General features: G+C 33.4%; 1 protein-coding gene across 2 annotated transcripts in view; it reads left to right on the plus strand.

Annotated features, from left to right (window-relative positions):
- Positions 1-19497, plus strand: part of LOC122514720 — a 127553-nt gene that overhangs the window by 88215 nt on the left and 19841 nt on the right. For both annotated transcript variants that reach the window (XM_043631717.1, XM_043631718.1), the window contains exons 2-4: positions 3421-3626; positions 11460-11595; positions 12778-12911. In XM_043631717.1, the coding sequence (XP_043487652.1) occupies positions 3421-3626; positions 11460-11595; positions 12778-12911 (476 nt within the window). The remainder of the gene's footprint in view (positions 1-3420; positions 3627-11459; positions 11596-12777; positions 12912-19497) is intronic.

Genomic DNA, 19497 nt, shown 5'->3' on the forward strand with positions numbered 1-19497 from the left:
CTCTTCTCTTCTTCCTCTCCTTCCTCCCCTTCCTCTTCATCACTCACACCCTTTTCTTACGCTTTTGAGTTTCTCAGTTCGTACATTTTCACCCTCGTTTCAAAACGGAAATAAGATCTTAGCTTTTCATCGCTCTTTTCAAGTAGATATAGAGAAATAGAAAAAGAAAAAGATAATACCAAAGAAAAAGGAAAGTTAGATAAAGTCGTGTACGATCAATGGGAATTCTCATTAAAATATCCTAGAATTTATTTTAGATAATTTATTTAAGATGACTATTTTGTTAAACGATAAACCAACGATTAATGCTCGTCCTTAAAATGAAATATATTTTATAATTGAATATGAAACGGAAATAACATTTATAATTATTTCTTATTTCTATCTAAATGTAATAATTTAATTACGTATAAAAATATCAATGGTATTTATAAGTTTACTTGAAAAATTTTCTATTAATTGAAATCGATTTGAAACATGGAACAATCGTCAATATGGAAAATATTAATTTATTCGAAGTAGAAAACTGATTCTATCTCGTTTCGATTGAAATGAAATATTAAAAAGTAAGAGTTTTCACGAGCAACGGTTGTAGTAGTAAAACATAATTCCGTTGAATTTAAATATCGGTTAATTAAAGAATCCTTTCATATATTTTGCTCACTCGTATCTCTTTCACCATCGCACAATCTTATTTATTAATCTAATTAGAGATCCGTAACGCCGAAGATGCCGAGATACGGCGGTTAACCTGATTTTCTCTGTAGCCCTAATGGGTCGGATGAAATACATCCGCCGTGTTAAAGGGCAAAGCTGCAGATTAGAAACGGCTGTTATGAAAATTAATCGGTCGGGAATGTGGTTAACTTTGGTAAATTCCTGTGCTTATGTACACCTAGGTATACACGTAGTTAAGTACGACTTGTGTTCCTCAAACGCACAAAATAAGTCACTAAGGTAAAAAGAAAATTAGAGAGGAAGATTTGAAAAAGCAAGAAAGAACAAAAGTACACATAAAAAGAACGAAAAAGATGTCGTACCTGTTCTCTTTCGTCAATCATAGTAGAAGCAGTCGACCTTCTTTTTTTTCCTATGATCGTGAATGACAGTTGAAATAAAAATTTTACGTATTATTGATATAAATTGATATCTGAAATATAATGTGCGTATATATGTGTACGTATATACGTCACACCTTATATAATACATTTGTCGCATAACAAAGAACGAGATATGTTTATAATAGGGTTCATTTCAAGGGTTTCATAGTTTTCCAAACTATGGATACTCAGCAATAGAGAACTGGGTTCCCTTGATTGCGACTAATTCTAAACCGTCTCTAATTATCAAGTAAAAAAAAGGTATAAATTGATCAAGAGAACATATTTTACAATATTAATTTTTTCTTCTTCTTCTTCTTCATTCTTTAGTTTAGGCAAGTTGCCTGTAACTTCGTAACGACGTTTTTCTGCCTATTGCACTGTTAAATTGTCGCACCATCTTTTTTGTGGGCGCCCCGTACTATTGCGGCCAATCGGTGACTTATCCCGTGCAATTCTGACGATTCTTCTGTTGTCCATTCTGCTAATATGTTCGTTCCATTCTTTTTTTTTTTACTTATTCCGAGGCAGAGTGTCGTTTCTATGAGCCGCAATTATTTTTTTTACGTTGGGTAGGGGGCTAACCTGATCCAACAACCTTCCTCCTTTTCCCGGGCTTAGGACCGGCAACATGATCGCTGATCTCGATCCGCCCAGCGATCATGCAGGCGGAGTTATTAATTTTTTAGTAAATGAAATTTGACTAAATTAATTTCATTATCTAATATCACAACAACAATTATGAATTTTTGACAATGACTATTAATATTTCATAAGGATGATATTGAAAGCGGGAAAGGTATAGAGTTGATTTAAGTGGACCACGGTAAAGGAAGAGAATTATAGTAAATACGAGTCCGTATGTTTCTTAGGGACATGAGATTTAGTTTGACTTTGTATATAATGCCAGAGTTTAGGAAGTATGTTATACTATGCTATACGGTACGTGTCTTGTAGTATTCATCAGACAGCTGTACCATAATATCGAGTTTGAAACACATAATTTTAGATTAAATTTCGTGCAAAGGATGATATACGGTAGGAAGATTTCTCCACGAAAGCTACACATTGCAGCTTTTCCTTTGATGACAAATTTAAAGGGTGCAATGAGTTTCTATTATAAGAATATTTAACATATATATGTTAACGTTATATGACTTCTGTTTATTCGTGAAATAAGTATATTGACCTGTTAAAGTATAAAGAAAAACGGCATTATTGTATATTTTAATTAGATAATATATGAATTAACGAAAGGCGACTTGTTAAAGTATGAAATTGAAATTTGATCCATAGATTAGATCCGATAAAACAGCACGACTAACGGAACATTGATTTTCAAACTACAGGAAGTGATAACTACGAGGAATGTCGTGGAAAGAAAAGCAAAGTAGTAAATTAGATTGTAGATACAATTTGAAGTAATGTAAATTTGCTAACGTACATTTTGAGATAAAAGTTTATTTAGTGTATTTTTGGTTGAACATAAACGACATATTAATAAAATACAAAAAAATATAAAGAAAAAGAAATGAAATAAAATTTTCGACGAACCCATGCCATCAAATTTTATGATCTATTTATCGACAAACATATGACCCAATCATCGTAAACGATAGAATCGATATTTTTGATTCGCTTTTTGCGAGAGAAAAATCTTGATTCGAAGCTTTCCTTTCGAAAAGACGATGGACAAGTAGGTTATTTTGTGGTCTTAATGGGAATACGTTTATGTGATCTCGAAGACAAACCAAACCGGTATAGGATTCGTGTGCAGTACAAACGATATTACCAATTCCAAGTGACACGATGGAACAATAACTTCACTTCGAAAAATGATTGCATCTCGTTCGTCACTCTAATTCGTCCGTACTCCTTTTTACTTCTTCGTTTTTTGTGTCCTTTTTAATGTTTTTTTTTCCCCCTCGCACAGTCGCTTCCGCTCTTCACTCGCTTTTTCGCTAAAAATATTTTTACCTAAATCTGCTCGAGTGCTTTTCTCTCTCTCTGTCTCTCTTTCTCTCATTCTCCAATCTTTATCCACCTCCATCTCCTCTCTTCCATTCTTTTTCGTAGGATTTACAACGACCAAAACACTGTATTTTTGGTTAAAACTACTCTTTCTCCGTGGCTCTTACCATAAATGTTTATAACGTAGGAACGTTTGTTAAAGATAAATAAAATATTTGACAAATGGTATACTCTCTTGTCGTAACAACATAAGGCCTAGAGCTAGCGCTAGAGTTGTGATACTTCACGCGCAGGATTTGTTTCACACGTAAATGTAATTCGTAGCACGTTCTCGTTAAATATTTTCCAGGTGTTACGGGCTTAAAGGATTTAACGATCAACGTACCAGCAATGGTAAGATCTGGTGACACCGTCACACTGACTTGCTCGTACGACTTAGAGGGCTCACCGTTGTACAGCATTCAATGGAGCTTAGAAGAGGTAGAATTCTATCGTTACATGACCGAACGAGTACCAAGCAAAAGCGCGTACAACGTGAGCGGAATACACGTTAATGTAAGTATTTATAATTTATTCTATGATTTCATTTAAACTTCAATTTTAATTATTTGTTTTCGTTTGTCTTTTAATTAACGTTTATATTTTAAGCACGATAGTTTTTCTTTTGATCGAAAGGGAAACCGTATAATATAATGTTCAAGTAGTAGTGTCTATTAAAAATGATCGAAATAAAACGAATTATTATTTACTTTTTTTTATTTTATTTTCATAATAGAAATTCATCGACAAATTTACGTGTTTTCGTTGAATAGCGTTTAATTATAATCAAAATGGAATATAAATAATATAATATAATTGTATGAAAAGAGAGATAAAATAATGCAAAGTATTATACTTAAGGTAAAGTTATAAAACATGTATATATAATCGATTTATATCTTATTGCTGAATATAAACATGAATTAATGAATATATATATATATAAAGAAAAAAGAAATAAAATATATATTACGAAAAGATGAGTGAAAAATGAATTCGTTCTTGATAAAAGGCTGAACGTAAAATAATTGCTATCATCTGCTTCAATTCTCAATATCAATTCGTATAAAAATGACTATCAATTCTAATAATCTACTCAAAGGATAAATTTAATTACAAAAAAATATGATATTCGAAGAAAAATTATTCGAATTAATCGACCCTTACATCTCCAATAAAAATTCCTCTAATTTTATTAATATTTTATCGATTCTTCCAAAAAAAAGAAGAAAAAGAAAAGACGTAATATTAAAAAATTTTAAAAATAATTAAAACCCATTACACATCGAGACCCTAAAATACTTACGTGAAAAAAACAAAAAGAAAGAAAAAGAGAAAAGAAGGGACAATGAACTGTCAATAGAATTTATACGACTCTTATACGGTATTTTCATTAACCGCGATTGCATACTACTTTTTTTCTTTCCATTCAGATTCCGAACAGAACCGATGAAGAACACGAGAAGATAGATAATTAATTAACTTTCAAGCTGGAGGTGCAAAATTGTGCACGCTAGATAATTTTGCTTCTCTCGTAGTCCTTTTAATTTAAACCACAACGTTAGGCGCGTAATAAGCGATTTTGAACTCCTCTTCGTTCCATTTACCTCCTTTACCCCCAACCCCCCAACCCTCCCCCGCACCATTCCACTCTGTTCAATGGTAGTCGTCGATCGGTCTAGGAAAATTTCCGCAGGAAACGCGTAATTTTCTCAAAAGTAAGCCAATGTAAGTGAGCGAGTGTGCGAGGGAACAAGAAACGATACAGTTAGAAAAGCTCGAAGCAGTAGGACGAAACTCGAGGCGGACATTTATCAGCGTCGTGTACTTGTCCGACGTCGAGAGAAAGAGAAAGGGAAAGGGAAAGGGAAAGAGAGAGAGAGAGAGAGAAAGATAAGAACGGTAAGCCGACCTGATTTTTCCACTCGGCTTCGAATGCATCGGTTTTTACGCTGGAATCGCACCTCTCACGACCATAATATATTTTTCTAGCAGCGAAAGAGTCTCGATAAACGGAAGGTTTTTGATACTTTTTCCAACGTACTATAGGACGAGAGGTTTAACTTTTTCTCGCATCCCTTTTTTTTTTGTTCCTTTTCTCTTTCGAGTTACTCAAGAACATAGCAAACTAACGCACACACTGGAAAGTTTGAATATATATGTGTAAGTATACTTACGTACATAGAAAAGTTCGACGGCGTAGGTAACACCATGTAGGACGGTTAAAATCCTTCGAGTTCGTCGAGAAGAAAGAAATCGATAGGGCTGATTTATGGGCGGCGCTACGACCACGGCACGACCCTTTGAAATTCCGTTCGAGTGAATTTGAACTCGGGTCAAGCGGCCTCCGTGTTTCACGAGAGAATCGAGTCAACGCCTTTGCGATCGAGGACACCTACTACGCCTTATCCTCTGATTTTTCTTACAACCCAGAAAAAAGAAAAATCATATCTCATCCCATCTCGCGATATTGGATTCTTCGATCTTTCTTTTTCTTATTTTTTTTCTTTTTTTTTTTAATTAATCACGTATAATTTTATATATTTTAATTTGTTTTATTAATTTTTTGGAAGATAATTAATAAAACGTAAATAATGTAAATATTTAATGAGAGATATTATTAAATGATTATATATTTTATGTTCAAAGAAAAAGTTAATATTTAATATTTATGTTAATATTGACATGAATTATATATGGCTCGTCGAACAAATTTTTAATTGGGAATAATCAGATTTGAATATGTATGCTTTTCGTTAATACTTTCTTACCGTACTAATAATACTTTTCGCAAAGTAATAGCTAGTTAATTGAATTGTTTATGAAATTTAAAACAATGTTAGTTAGATAAGTCATTTTATTAACTGAACACATAAACGATATGTTATATCAACCGTTATATTATACATAAATTAAACACTATCGTACAACACACAACGTGTATATATTTAAATATTAATATTATAACGAAAAATAGTATTATATTAAATTAAGTGAATTTTAGTAAACGACAAATTTGATATATATCATTTGGGACAAAACAATCTATCTATCGTGAGTTCAGACCAACTCGGCGAATCGAGAAACGATTAAACGCTACTTTTCCCGTTAATAACTCAAAAATTTCGCTTGCGGTTTTGCCATACCCTCATTCATTACATGTATCCAGTGCGATGCGAACCCGAAGCACCGAGTACGCTTTAATGCGAATCGGAAACCACTCGGTCGATGTGTAATTAAAAAACGATATTGGATTTATTTTTCAGGCCGCAACGAAAGTCAGGAATCGAGTGATTAATACATTACTTTGGGATATGCGTTTACGTGCACGTATATAATACATCATATATCTAAGAATATGAATTTTTTTATTTTTTTGAAGTTATACTTCTTTTGACGCGTTTGGGAAAATGTAATGGGAGTGATTTTTTTCCGAGCGTCTGTAAAAACGACACCATGAAGTTTGTCGGTATTTATGACGCGCGGCAAAACGATTTCAAGTATACGGCATGAAGTTGTCTTCTTTTCTTCTTTCACCCATCCAAATACTAATCGTACTCAGCGCCGCTTTACTTAAATGATCGAAGCGAGAACTAATGCTGCAACCGCGCCATGGCTGTTGACGCATAAAGTAATTCAATATATCTCCCTTATATTTAGTATGGACTGATATCTATATTTTGATATTTTCTTTTTCTTTTTTTATTCTTTCTTATATATATAATATATAATTATTTTTTTTTGTAAGTTATTTTTTTTCTTTGAAGTTATTTTTGAAGTTATTTTTGAGGTGGTTATTGAGGTTATGTTCGTTTTGGTACGGCAAAGAAGTATAACTTCTTACGTGCGTACATAAATACACACACCAGTTTTTTTTTTTTTACATTCACATTCACACACACACACACACGCACACATATTTCAACTTTAAAACTATTTCTTACTATTACATAACATTTACTTTCTTTGAAATGAAAGCGTTGATTAAGCTAGATTTTTATCCCATTTCCAAGACGATAAAGAATATCTTTTATCTCTCTCTTTCTCTTTCTTTTTTTATCTTTCAGTAGAGATAAAAAAAGCTGTAAAACTTTTAAGAAAAGTTTCAAAGACATTCATTTATCCAGACAGTCTGAAAAGCTATACGAACCACGGTTTCACGGTTTCTACTTTTAACTCGAGTTATTAATAACGAGTCAATTCGGGCTCAAATTACGAGACTGTAATTACAGAAAGGAAAAGAAATTGTTAAACTCGTTATAATTCGTTTTGAATGATAAGAAAAATTGAGAAAACTACTGTCGATTTTTTTCATCATTTTTACTTTCTCTTCATTCTTTTTACTTTTCTCTTCCACCCTTTCTTTCACCCTCTCTCTCTTTATCTTTATCTTTATCTCCCACTTCTCTACGGATTTGCCTAGCAGATAAAAAAGAGGAAGAAAGAAATGCAAAGGAAAACATCTCTCTAAGCATTAGTTTTCCTTGCACCGTACCCCATCATTCTTATGGGTTTCTTCTCACACATACTGTCGTCGTGGTATACTCATTCCACCCCTATCCTCACCCCCCTCCACCCTCCATCCCGTTCAACTTTTTTCTTCTCTCTTTTCTTTTCTTTTCTTTTCTTTCTTTTTCCGAGAGAAACGTAATTCCTGGCAAATAAACGCGGAACACTGAAATATTACATCGACTTATATGGTTATGGTTACTTGGACGAACGTTTATTTTTCTTATAACGTGTAACATGCGTTCATTCCTTATCCTTCAAATTACGATCTTTTGTTCATAGATTCAAAAAGAAGAAGAAGTAAAAGAACACCTAATTCTCTTAAAAAAAATATCCTATCAAGATTAGTTAATTTCCCTAGAGCTAGCCAGCTACTAGGATAGATCATTCCTCTTCTTCTTCTTTTTCTTCTTCTTTTTTTTTTCTTTAATCACAAGCAACATCGAACCACGTTGAAAGAAAACAGGAAAAAATAAGGAAAACAGTAAGACCGATCGAATCTTGGAAACGTTCCGAGGATTCTTTCAAGTAGATAGACTGTTTTTACGTATACAGGGTGTCCCAACTTAAAGAAACCACTCAAATATTTTCTTTCTTTTTAACGATATGAAAAATGTTTAACATAAGACATACTCGGCCTGCGTGTCTTATAATTTTATCACATTTTTAGCACACACGGTCATTTGAAAATCATCCTACAAGTTTACTTAAATGTATTTTTTCATCCTCTGAAAGGGTACAATATATACATATATAAATAAAAAATATGTGCTTGTAAGATAAAAAATGCAGACTGCTTTGAAAAAAAATAAGCTTCAAATAAATTTGTCTTTTAACGATATAAATCTTTCTAAATCATTCGAAATATCGTCTTAAACATTTTTCGTATCATTAAAAAGTAAAGAAAGTATTTGAAGTGAGTTATTTCGACTGGGACACCCCGTATACTCTGTGTGTACATTAGAAGTAACGATGATTCAAAAAGTGACTTAACGTTTGAGAAAAGAAGTGCCAAAGAATGAAACGAAAAGAGAGTAAGAAAAGAGAAAACAAGGGATAGTTTGTGAGTTTTAAAAGTTCATTCTGTAAAACATCGTTCTTGGGTAAGAAGAAATAGAAAAGAAGGATGGTTAAAAAGACTTCATTTCGTGGAAAAGGGAAACTCTTTTTCGATTTTTTTCCTTTTATTCTTCCTTGTTTGTTTGTTTGTTTGTTTTTACTGCTTTTTTCGTCAAACGTGCCACCGATTCAATTTTCTAAGCTCTTATAAAAGACGAGACAGTCGAAAAACAATATCGTAAATTTTTCGTCATTCTTTCTTGGTGCTACAAAAATTCATTCCGCTCTGGATATTGAGATTCTCGTTGAAACAGGTTGTCTTTTTTGTTCTTCTTTTCTCTCTCTCTCTCTCTCTCTGTCATTCTCTTTATTTTCCCCCTTGTTTTTCCCCCTAAACGATACACCACGAAATCGTTCGCACCCAGTAACCATCTCGCTTCATCGGTTATACTCATGAAAATGAGTCTCCAATCCTTTCTGCATTGAACATAAGCGAAAAGATCGTTGAAAATGCGAGTTCAATGTCAATACGCGTTACGTTATCCTAATAGAAATTGTCTTCATCGTTTCTATCGAATATACTTGATTTTCAAATCTTTTTACATATATTTATTTATCTAATATTAAAATGTTTCATCGAATTTTTCGATTTCGAAAAGTTCTAATTCTTATGTATGTTCAAAAACATTTCAATTCCGGTTGAATAAATTTGAATACTCTTATGTTATTAATCGATAGTTAATTATGCATTTTATTACTTATGATAAGGTAACCAAAAATATTTCATCGATTTTATGATTATTTTCAAAACATCTTTCAGAAAGAATGATTTTAATGTAAATTATATTGATTTATTTCTTTGATTTATGTCAAGCATAATAGCTAATTAGAAATTTGATTTTATTTTATAGAATGAAATTGCTTTTATTTAAAATTTTACCGATTGAGTAAAATATTATGAAGAATGGTGAACTATTCCTTCTAAAAAAATAAGATTACTTATAGAAAATTAAGAGTCTCGTGCCATACATTGATGTAGCTATCCCTGAAAACCATGTTTCTAGAGAAATATTTTTGTTACTAGAAAAAATAAGTAATTTATACTGATACTCCTTATATTTATATCGAGTATGATCATTTCGTGGAAAAATAAATACTATCAAATATTTTAATTGATAATATTTTACGAATATAAAATAATATCAATTCACCGAGTAATTTAATATCCATAGCTTTAGAAAATCTTTTATCGGCGATTAAATATCATTAAATAATTACCTTTTCTTCATGTTTTTTGTTAACAAGGTAAAGAACGTATCTTATTAAAGTTAATTTCGAAAAATTAATTAAACGGTTTTATTTATTGTTCTTATCTTTAAAATACATCAAATATACATGAAAAAACAAAAAAAAAGACAAACGTAGTTTCTATGATTGGTGCTTACATTCCGTAAAATTGTGATAACTCGTGTACAACACACCATTGAAATTCAAAACTATAGAACGCAAAATCGGCATGGATCAACGATTAAACGAAAATTCGCACGCAATATATCACGTGGGTTGTGCATGCCCTCGGGCTTTCGCCTTGTTTGATCCATGTGACCAATCTCAAGTTGTAAAAATTTCACGCATATATTTCTTTCCTTTTTTTTTTTTGCCGAAAACAAATAAAAGTTATGAACCGTGGTAGTAGTCATCTCGTTGAAACGACCTATCTCTCTCGAGTTAATATTCGAAATGGGGAAAAGAAAAATATTAGCAGAGTTTTTTCAATGAAAGGCTCGTATTGATATGATATATATATAAAAAAAAAAAAAATATATATATATACAACAGAGTCATAATATTTGCAAGAGATAAATATTACTATTAAAAAGAACAAGCAATATTATACGATCATTTGAAATATTAACAGTTGTTAACAATTCCTCTCTTAGTTTCTCATTTCGATCGATTAATCAAATTTCCTATCCTTCAAATATATCTTCGATATTAACAATTATCCTTAACGAGAACACTTATCTTTTTCTTATATAATTTTCACTTCGAATTCGTTGCAATTTCTTTCATCCTTGTTTCCATTCCTTTTTTTATAAAAAATAGTTAAAGAAAAAAAAAGATAGAATGGCGGGGATAGGAGGGGTTAAAGAATGGGAAAGTAGAGACGATAAAGAAGAGAGAGAGAGAGAGAGAGGAAAAAAGAGAAAAAGAAGGGCGAACGAATCGAAGAGAACAACGAAGCAGTTTGAAGAAAGTAGAGGGGGGTAGAGGGGGAGGGTAGAGAGAAAAAGATCGTTGCGATGCATATAAATATCAGCTGAAAAAGAGGATGAGAGAACTAAAGGGTGAGATGAAGGAAACTGGGAAGGGGTATAGGGGATAGGGCAAGGGTTGTGGGGAGTGGATTGTGGGAAGTGGGTTGTAGAGATAGTGGAGTCGAACCCCGATCGAGATTTAGTCGCGCGGAGGATCGATTTCGGCGAGTCGATGGTGCGGCAGAATGCGAAGTAATATCCGTGTGTTACTTTCGACGAGAGCTACGATCGTACGAGCCCGATACAACATGGTGGTAGAGAAAATTGACAGAACAAGGGAGGAGAATGGGGAAAGAGAGAGAGAGAGAAAAAAAAATAAATAAATAGAAACTAGAACTAAAAACTGCTTTGAAATATAACATACCTCGGCGTGATGAGTCAGGCAAGCACGATAGAACAAGTAAAAAAAAAAAGATAAATTGAAATTGGAGATACATTAAAGTTTCGATATATTGTTTCGCAGGTCAACGCATCCGATCACGTTAGTGTAACACTGGTAGACGTGACGAGAAATCTAACCGGGTTGTACAAATGTGAAGTATCAGCTGGTAAACCCCTTTATCATACGTTGATCAAGAGAGCGCAAATGATGGTCGTAGGTAAGCATACATTTTTCAAAACTCATAATAACCTTATTCAATGTGTTTATGATTTATGAAAACAGCCCTGTTATATGGAATATTCTACTCTCGATGGCTTAATTACCTTTTCCTAAATTTACGTCTCTAGTAACAAATTATCCCGTTTGAAATGAAAATTGTTTCCATTAATATAACACGTATCATTGTTCGTACTTTTCATGGAATTTTTCTGTTTTTCCTTTCTATTTATAATAGTTTTAATTAAATTCTATCACACACACACACATATGGAATTTAATAATAAACGTGTTCGGTATATTGTAATAATAACGTAACGTTCTCACAACAAAGATTACAATTCGTTGGAATCGTTATTACAGTCCATCGTATTTTTGTCGTTGTTGTAAAGAAACATTATAGTCGAGTAGTCGGAGAAATGCTAGGTCTATACCACTCGCCACAATCATTTCCACGCGTTGGAGGATGAAAATATCCCAGCGTCCCTCCTTTTCGTCCTCAGATTCGATACTTAAAAGCACAGGAATTCGAATTCCAGAGAGTAGGGTGGACATAAAAAAGTGCAATAAAAAAAGATGCTACCGACGAAATGGAGCACGGAAAAAGAGGTGAGGAGAGAAGAAGAACGGGGAAGGGTGGGGGACACGGGATCGATCGTTGGCCGGCAATAGTGACATTCCCTGCGTCCCGCTTTTCGCAAATAACGACGATACGTTTAACGAGAACTTTAGAGGCACATAACTCGCGGCACGGGATTTCCCTTTACGGTTCCCATTCCCGGAAACCGCTACGATTCTTTCTCTCCGTAGATTAAGGGATTCGATCTTCTCCTCTTATTCTCTCTCTCTCTCTTCCTTCCCCTCTTTCTCAATGGTCTACAGCAAGCCGAAAACGTGACGTCAGCGTATTCCGCGTTACACGAAAAAAGTTCAGAGCGTAATGTACGTTCGCGAAAAGTTACGCGGTTTTAGTTCGAACGAAAAAATCAAGACGATAAAATCAGGAGCAGACGGGAGGAGAGTTAGGGTTGATTTCACATAGGAATGAGAGAGAGAGAGAGGGAGAGAGAGGGAGAGAGTTAGAAGTACACTTCCGGTCGGTCTCTGGCACTCCGCCAGACGTCGAATTAATGCCAGAGAGCAGCAGTCGCATGTGTTAAACGACATAATTATTATGCCTTAGACGCCCCAAAAACGGATCCGACTATCGGCAGTGAGAAAGAGCGCGTAGCAGTCGGAGAAACGCTAAGAGCAAATTGCACCTCCGGTGCATCCCGTCCAGCCTCTGCCATTACGTGGATACTCAACGGAGATCCTGTAAGTATCTCTATTTCTCTCTTTTCGTCATTACTACACCTCCCATTATTTTTCTATTTTTATTTCCTTTTTCTTATTCTTCAATTATTCGTCAACTATCTACGTATTCGGTTTTGTAACAAATGTTTCATTTTATAACAAAAGTTTAACCGCATAAATCTTTGTTTGTCTCGTTTCTTTATCTTTTCTTTTTTAATAATCATTCACCCTACGCAATAATTCTACTATAATATTTGTACTTTTTCTTCATTTATCAAATGCATTATATTATCCTTAATTATCCTCTAATTAATTATTTACTGTATAATAATAATATAATATTTATATATATGTAAGAATATATATTCCAAAAACATATTCAAAAAGAATGTAATATGATGGGTGCAATTTGATAAATAAATAGATATTAATAGAAACACGCAAATTTAAACGTAGCTCTATATCTGTTGTAATTCTAAGGGAAAATAAATGTTTTGCGAGAGGAGTTTTATCTGTGGAAAATGTTTTCGACATGTTGTCGATCATTGAAAAGAACAGAAACGCAATGGAAGTTTAAAGGGAAATGAAGAAATACGAGGATTTAAATTCATACGGTTGTAAACACATAAACCGCTTTGGCCTTAGCAACGTAGCAATATGTTCCGACGTGTGCAGCTCGGATTGCGATTTAACGAAATAATTTGGTTGATTTAACAAATGCTACGGAATAACGATTTATTTGCATAGCGGCGGGAAGAGGGTTGGGAATCGTGGCGGCCTTTGCACCTACCTACCCTTTCCTCTATTTTTTCCTCCACTTCTGCGCCACCTCCACCTCCACCTCCACCTCCACCTCCGTGCGCCCACTTTCTGTGGACGTATCACGATATATATGGGTAAATTTAATTCGTGTCGTATCGTCGAGAATTCGATTGATCTCGAACGAGAGACTACAAAATATCGAATTACGACACAGCATGCTAATTAAAAAATGAAATATGAAATTTTATAGTACGCGAGTTAAATATAAATCCGATTTGACGTTCCCATTCTTCTTTCATTGTCTTCATTCATTCTCGTCGTCGTTATTATTATTATTATTATTATTATTATTATTATTATTATTTCGACGAGAGTTAAATAATTTTTGCATAATAATTTTCACGCATTAAGAAAATTGGAATCGAAATATTATACGAAAAGAAGAGAAAATGCGTAACCAAAAAAAAAAAAGAAAAAAAGTAAACAAAAAAGGAGACAAAATACGTGAAAAAAAAATATCTGCGTTCAGACGTCGCATTGAAGGTTGTTTTCTACGGTGAAATTTATATTTACGAAATATTTTTAAGAATTATCGAGAGAAAAAATAGAAAGGGACCGCCTAGACATTATGTTCGCAACAAGAACGGAAGAAATGAAAAATCGTCGACACGGAAACGAAACGAAACGAAACGAAACGAAACGAACGTTGTTGCAACGACTGCAATACGGGATATTTCGCGCATTAACTGAAAATTCGGGTTTTCGTGTGAGCACTGGTTCTATCTCCCACCAAACCCTGATGACGTATAACAATAGCTTGTTCGCTCGAAAGCTCACGTCTGTACGAACTGCTTTCTATTTTTACATTTCTCGATTTTGCGAAGAAGGTAAGGGAAAAGAAGGAGAACGATTGTAATGGGGGTAGAAAGTTTCGAATCTTTTCTAAAAGCCGTGACGCGCATTTCGGTCCGTTTATTTCGTAAAAAAAAAACACAAAAAAGCATCCACTACTATCCCGTCGTATTTATTTCCTCCCCCCAAGCTCCGATTACCTTATTCCCTTTCCATATTTATATTTATTTTTCAAAAGATATAATAAAAAGCGTTTAGGTTCGTGAAAGAAGTCAGAGATGAAGAAACAAATGTACCAAGGAATGATCTAAAAAAATTCTGGATGACTCGACGAATGATGAAATTTGTATATGAGAACTATAGATGAAAAATGTAGTTAAACTATGAAATTTACTTGAATTTTAGTACACCTCAGAAAAGTTTCTACCTATTAATATTTCTTTATGTATATGATACTAATGAAAAACAAGAAAAAAAGAGAAGAACAAAGGAAGAAGAAAAAGAAGTGTAACGAGCGATACTAATTGAGATTAGATAGTGAGAAATAGATTCATTTGAGCGAACCACGATAACGGTCTCTCGGAATAAATCGAACGATCGAAACTGATATGAAGTTTCCGCTTCCGTGAAACCTCGAGTGGTAGGAGAAAAGGTCGTGAAAGTGCAGAAGGCCTATCAACCGGTGGTTAACTCGCGTAAAGTGCAGGAGTCGCGTGGACCATGACGATGGCCTGGTGTAACCGGTCACTGGGTTAGAAAATCGCTCCCATCGATTGTCCAATGGCTACTTCCACTCTTCCACCACATCCCGAGTTAATACCTACGCTAGTATATATATATCTATGCTTTATACTTATATACTTTTGGCTACACTACCCCTTGGGTTATGTATATGTCTGTGTGTGTGTGTGTGTATTTTTCTTGTATAGGTAGTCTTAGATATATGATAAAACATCCTAGTATTTGTGGTATATATATATGTATAGGTATACTTGATCTTATGCCAAGAGGATCGAACCGCACCTTCCAATTTCGAATCAACTTTTCTCTCATATTTTCTCGCCACCAATTTTTCCGTTTAGCTTCACGCGACTTTATCGAAAAGCTATTTTTTCATGAATCCAAAAAACATCGAGGAATATATTTTTAACCAAGGAAAATTTCTTCCTCTCTCTCTCTCTCTCTCTCTTTCTCTTTCTCTCTATGGATACACGAGCAATGTGTACTATTGTTTTTATTAACAAAAAATCTATGATCTCTTCATCCATCAAATATTTCCTCTTAATGAACGCTTTTTCTGTGTAACTATTTGATTAACTCAATTCGTGTGCGGATTAATAAAATAGAAAATGTAAAAAAAAAAAGAACGAGCAAAAGAATTTCAATGAACTACGTTTAATTCGTCAAATTGATTTCTCTTTCTCTCTCTCTCTCTCTCTCTCTTTCTCTTTCAACAAATACACATATAATAAATTCGAAACACGATCGCGCACGGTAAAAAGTTTTTGTTGATTCTTAAAATTAAGTTCGATCGTTAGGAAATGAAGGTAGAAGAGAAATATGTTGTTGAAATTCTAACCCTGTGTCCTGGTTGGTGGTGGTGGTTTCTTGGGATTCGAGGTACAATATTCGAGAATAGTAAATCCGAGGTCGCGGCACACGTCGACTGCTTTATGGAAATATGTACATGCGTATTCTACATATATATGTATACCAAAAAATACGCTCAAGATAGAAAAGAGTATAGAAAGTATGAAGCTTTGTGACTTTATGAGCATCTTTTCACATTTACGTGCGTCGAGTACGAAATAAGAAAAGGCAGAGGAGAGAATTCAAGAACAATCGAAGACCTAGCTCGATATTTTCATGAGTTTATCTACGATACTCAGTAAGTATAGGCTTTCCTTCAAACGAGAAAGCAACAACCGCTTGCTTTCCTCCAAAGAAATCGAACGACACTCGATGTTTCATTTAAAAGACACTTATCCCTTTCGCGATCGCTCAGGAATCGAATTTAAAATGAGAATCACATTTTATCGCGAGAAATTATGACAAGGGTCTGTATCTATCTTTTTTTTCTTCTTTGTTTGCTTTTTATTTTTTCCATTTTTTTTATCAGTTTTATAAATAAAAAGACGTATTTATTTTTTTGTTTACATCGATAACGTAGAAATAATTTAAGGTTTTCCAATGTAATAATCTAATAAAATATTTTCTGGATATGAATTTAAATTGTTCAATTTAATTCAAATTAAAATGTAATTTTTTAAAAGAAAAAAAGAATATTAGTATTTACTCTTATATTAAAAAAAAATAAGTATCTTTAATTTTACACAGATAATTTTGAAAAATAATTTAACACGAATATATATTTTTAAATCAAAATAAAGACGAAACACGAATTCACGAAAATCGTATTTGCCGTCTCCGCATCTCGCTGTTTTCTAATAGCTACTTAAAAGAACATTCACGTAACCCGTTTTCCTTTTGAAATATAATAACACCGATATGAAAAACAAATTCGTGTCTTTTACGTGGCTCCAATTACATTACCTTCTTTTCGATCGGTACAAACATTTTCCAGATTGCTTCTCAAAGAAAAACTTATTTCCACTTTTTCGATTTTCCTTACGATAATCTCTCATACGTGTATAAGCAAAGCTTAGAAAAAAAAAAGCAAAAAAAGCAATAACAAAATAAATTTACAAATACTATTTTAAATATATCTGTGTATTCCGTTATTTGCAATTGCAAATATTTATGCTACACATATTTCGATCTAGAAAAGAAACGATGATATATTTTAAATATATGAATATACATGAAAAAAAAACAAACATAAACGAAAACATGTAAATAAAGAAAAATATCGAAAAACTACATTGAATGAAAATAAAAAAGTATCGATTGATTAAATAAACTCTTTGTGCGTTATGCGAGTCAACGAAAAGATCGTATATAAGGTTTCTTTTTGAAGTTATACTTCTTTTGGCGCGTTTGGGAAAATGTAATGGGGAGTGATTTTGTTCCGAGCGTCTGGAAAAACGACACCATGAAGTTTGTCGGTATTTACGACGCGCGGCAAAGCGATTTCAAGTATACGGCGTGAAGTTGTCTTCTTTTCTTCTTCCCCTTTTTTCTCAAGCGAGTCACCCATCCAAATAACTAATCGTACTCAGCGCTGCTTTACTTAAACGATCGAAGCGAGAACTAATGCTGTAACCGCGCCATGGCTGTTGACGCGTGAAGTAATTCGATATATCTTTCTTATATTTAGTGTGGACTGATATCCATATTTTGATATTCTTTTATTCTTTTTTATATATATATAATAATATTTATTTTTTTTTAAGTTATTTCTTTTCTTTGAAGTTTTTTTTTGAAGTTATTTTTGAAGTTATTGAGGTTATGTTCGTTTTGGTACGGCAAAGAAGTATAACTTCTTACGTGCGTACATAAGTACACACACCAGTTTTTTATTATTATATTATTATCGTATATCAATATGTTATCTCTCTTTGTCTTAAAAGTTTCTTCCGTTCACATGAGACACATGAAACACCCTACTTCCTGTTAACTCCAGAATTTTTCCTATCGCAATACATGTATGTATATATACATTTAAATATCTACAACTTGGCTTACGAATACATTACAAGAATGAAGGATTACCAGAGATACACTGAAAATACATTGAAGAAAAGGTAAATACATGTCGACGTAGAGTAAATGAAGATATACACACACAGTCTCACGTAGAACAAGTCACAACGTGCGTGTATCCCTTTTCCTCTGTTAGTTTCTTTCTCTCTCTCTCTCTCACTCTCTCTCTTTCCCTTTCTTCCGCTCTTATTCTCTTGCCGTGCACGTGATTGCGAACGATGAGAAAAAAAGGGATGAAAAAGAGAGAGAAAGACAGATGGATTATGCAGAAGGGCGGACAGCATCAGTTGCAAAGATGGCGGCAACAGCAGTTTCGTTCGTTGCATTTTATGAACCCGGCTAGTGGTAGTTCGACGTCATCATCGGACACGATACAACATCTCGTGCGTTACTCGAAGCAATAACGCCGAGAGAAAAGAACCTAGAGAGAGAGACAAAAAAAAGAGAGAGAGAGAGAGAAAGGGAGTTTCCTCTCTGTCTCTGTCTTTCTTCAACTTTTAAGCTCTCATCCGACATCTTCACTCTTTATTACTTTCCCTGAAAATGTGATCCCTGTCAGTTCTTCTTACTCTCTCTTTCTCTTTTATCTTTCAAAATCGAGAATTCGTGTAAATATATCTAGAGAGAAATTATATCTCAAGCGAGAGGAAATGAATAAAAATATCATTCGGATTTTATGTAAAAATATTTCCATATGATCGAGAAAATATTTCATATCTTTGAGAAATTAAAAGTAAAAAAGTAGTAATAAATGAAATACGATTAAACGATATATATATCTCTTCTTTTTTATATGATCTTTTTTCAATGATTCTCAATTAAAATAACTATATGTCGAAATAAATGCATTGTAATACGATTTACGTCATAAGTAATAACAATAATAATAATAATAATAAATAATAATAGGGATTCGCAATATTTCCGTTCATTGACACTGCCATTCTGTTTTCGAAAGGTTATTATTTCATCGTAAATAATTTCGATGATAGATATAAAAGAAGAAATAGGAAATCATATGTGTCTATGTTTGTATTTTTGTTATCTTTTTTGCTCCTTTTTTAATAGCTCGCAATGTAACCAAGTTTTGTGCCAAATGGCACAATACGATTTTTTTCCTGGTCCTTTACTCTCTCTCTCTCTCTCTCTCTCTCTCTTTTTCTCACATTCTTTATATCTGGTATCGTAACGCGACGAGATGACGTTTTATAGAGAAGCCTTTTCCATGTTTCTATGTACATTTCTGCCTACGCTGTGCTGAAATACGCAACGTAAGCATGGAACGAAAGAAAAAGAGAACACATAGAAGAGAGAGAGAGAATGAGAGAGA

This window comes from Polistes fuscatus, unplaced genomic scaffold, assembly GCF_010416935.1.
Source record: "Polistes fuscatus isolate 324 unplaced genomic scaffold, CU_Pfus_HIC Scaffold15, whole genome shotgun sequence".
Lineage (NCBI taxonomy): Eukaryota > Metazoa > Arthropoda > Insecta > Hymenoptera > Vespidae > Polistes > Polistes fuscatus.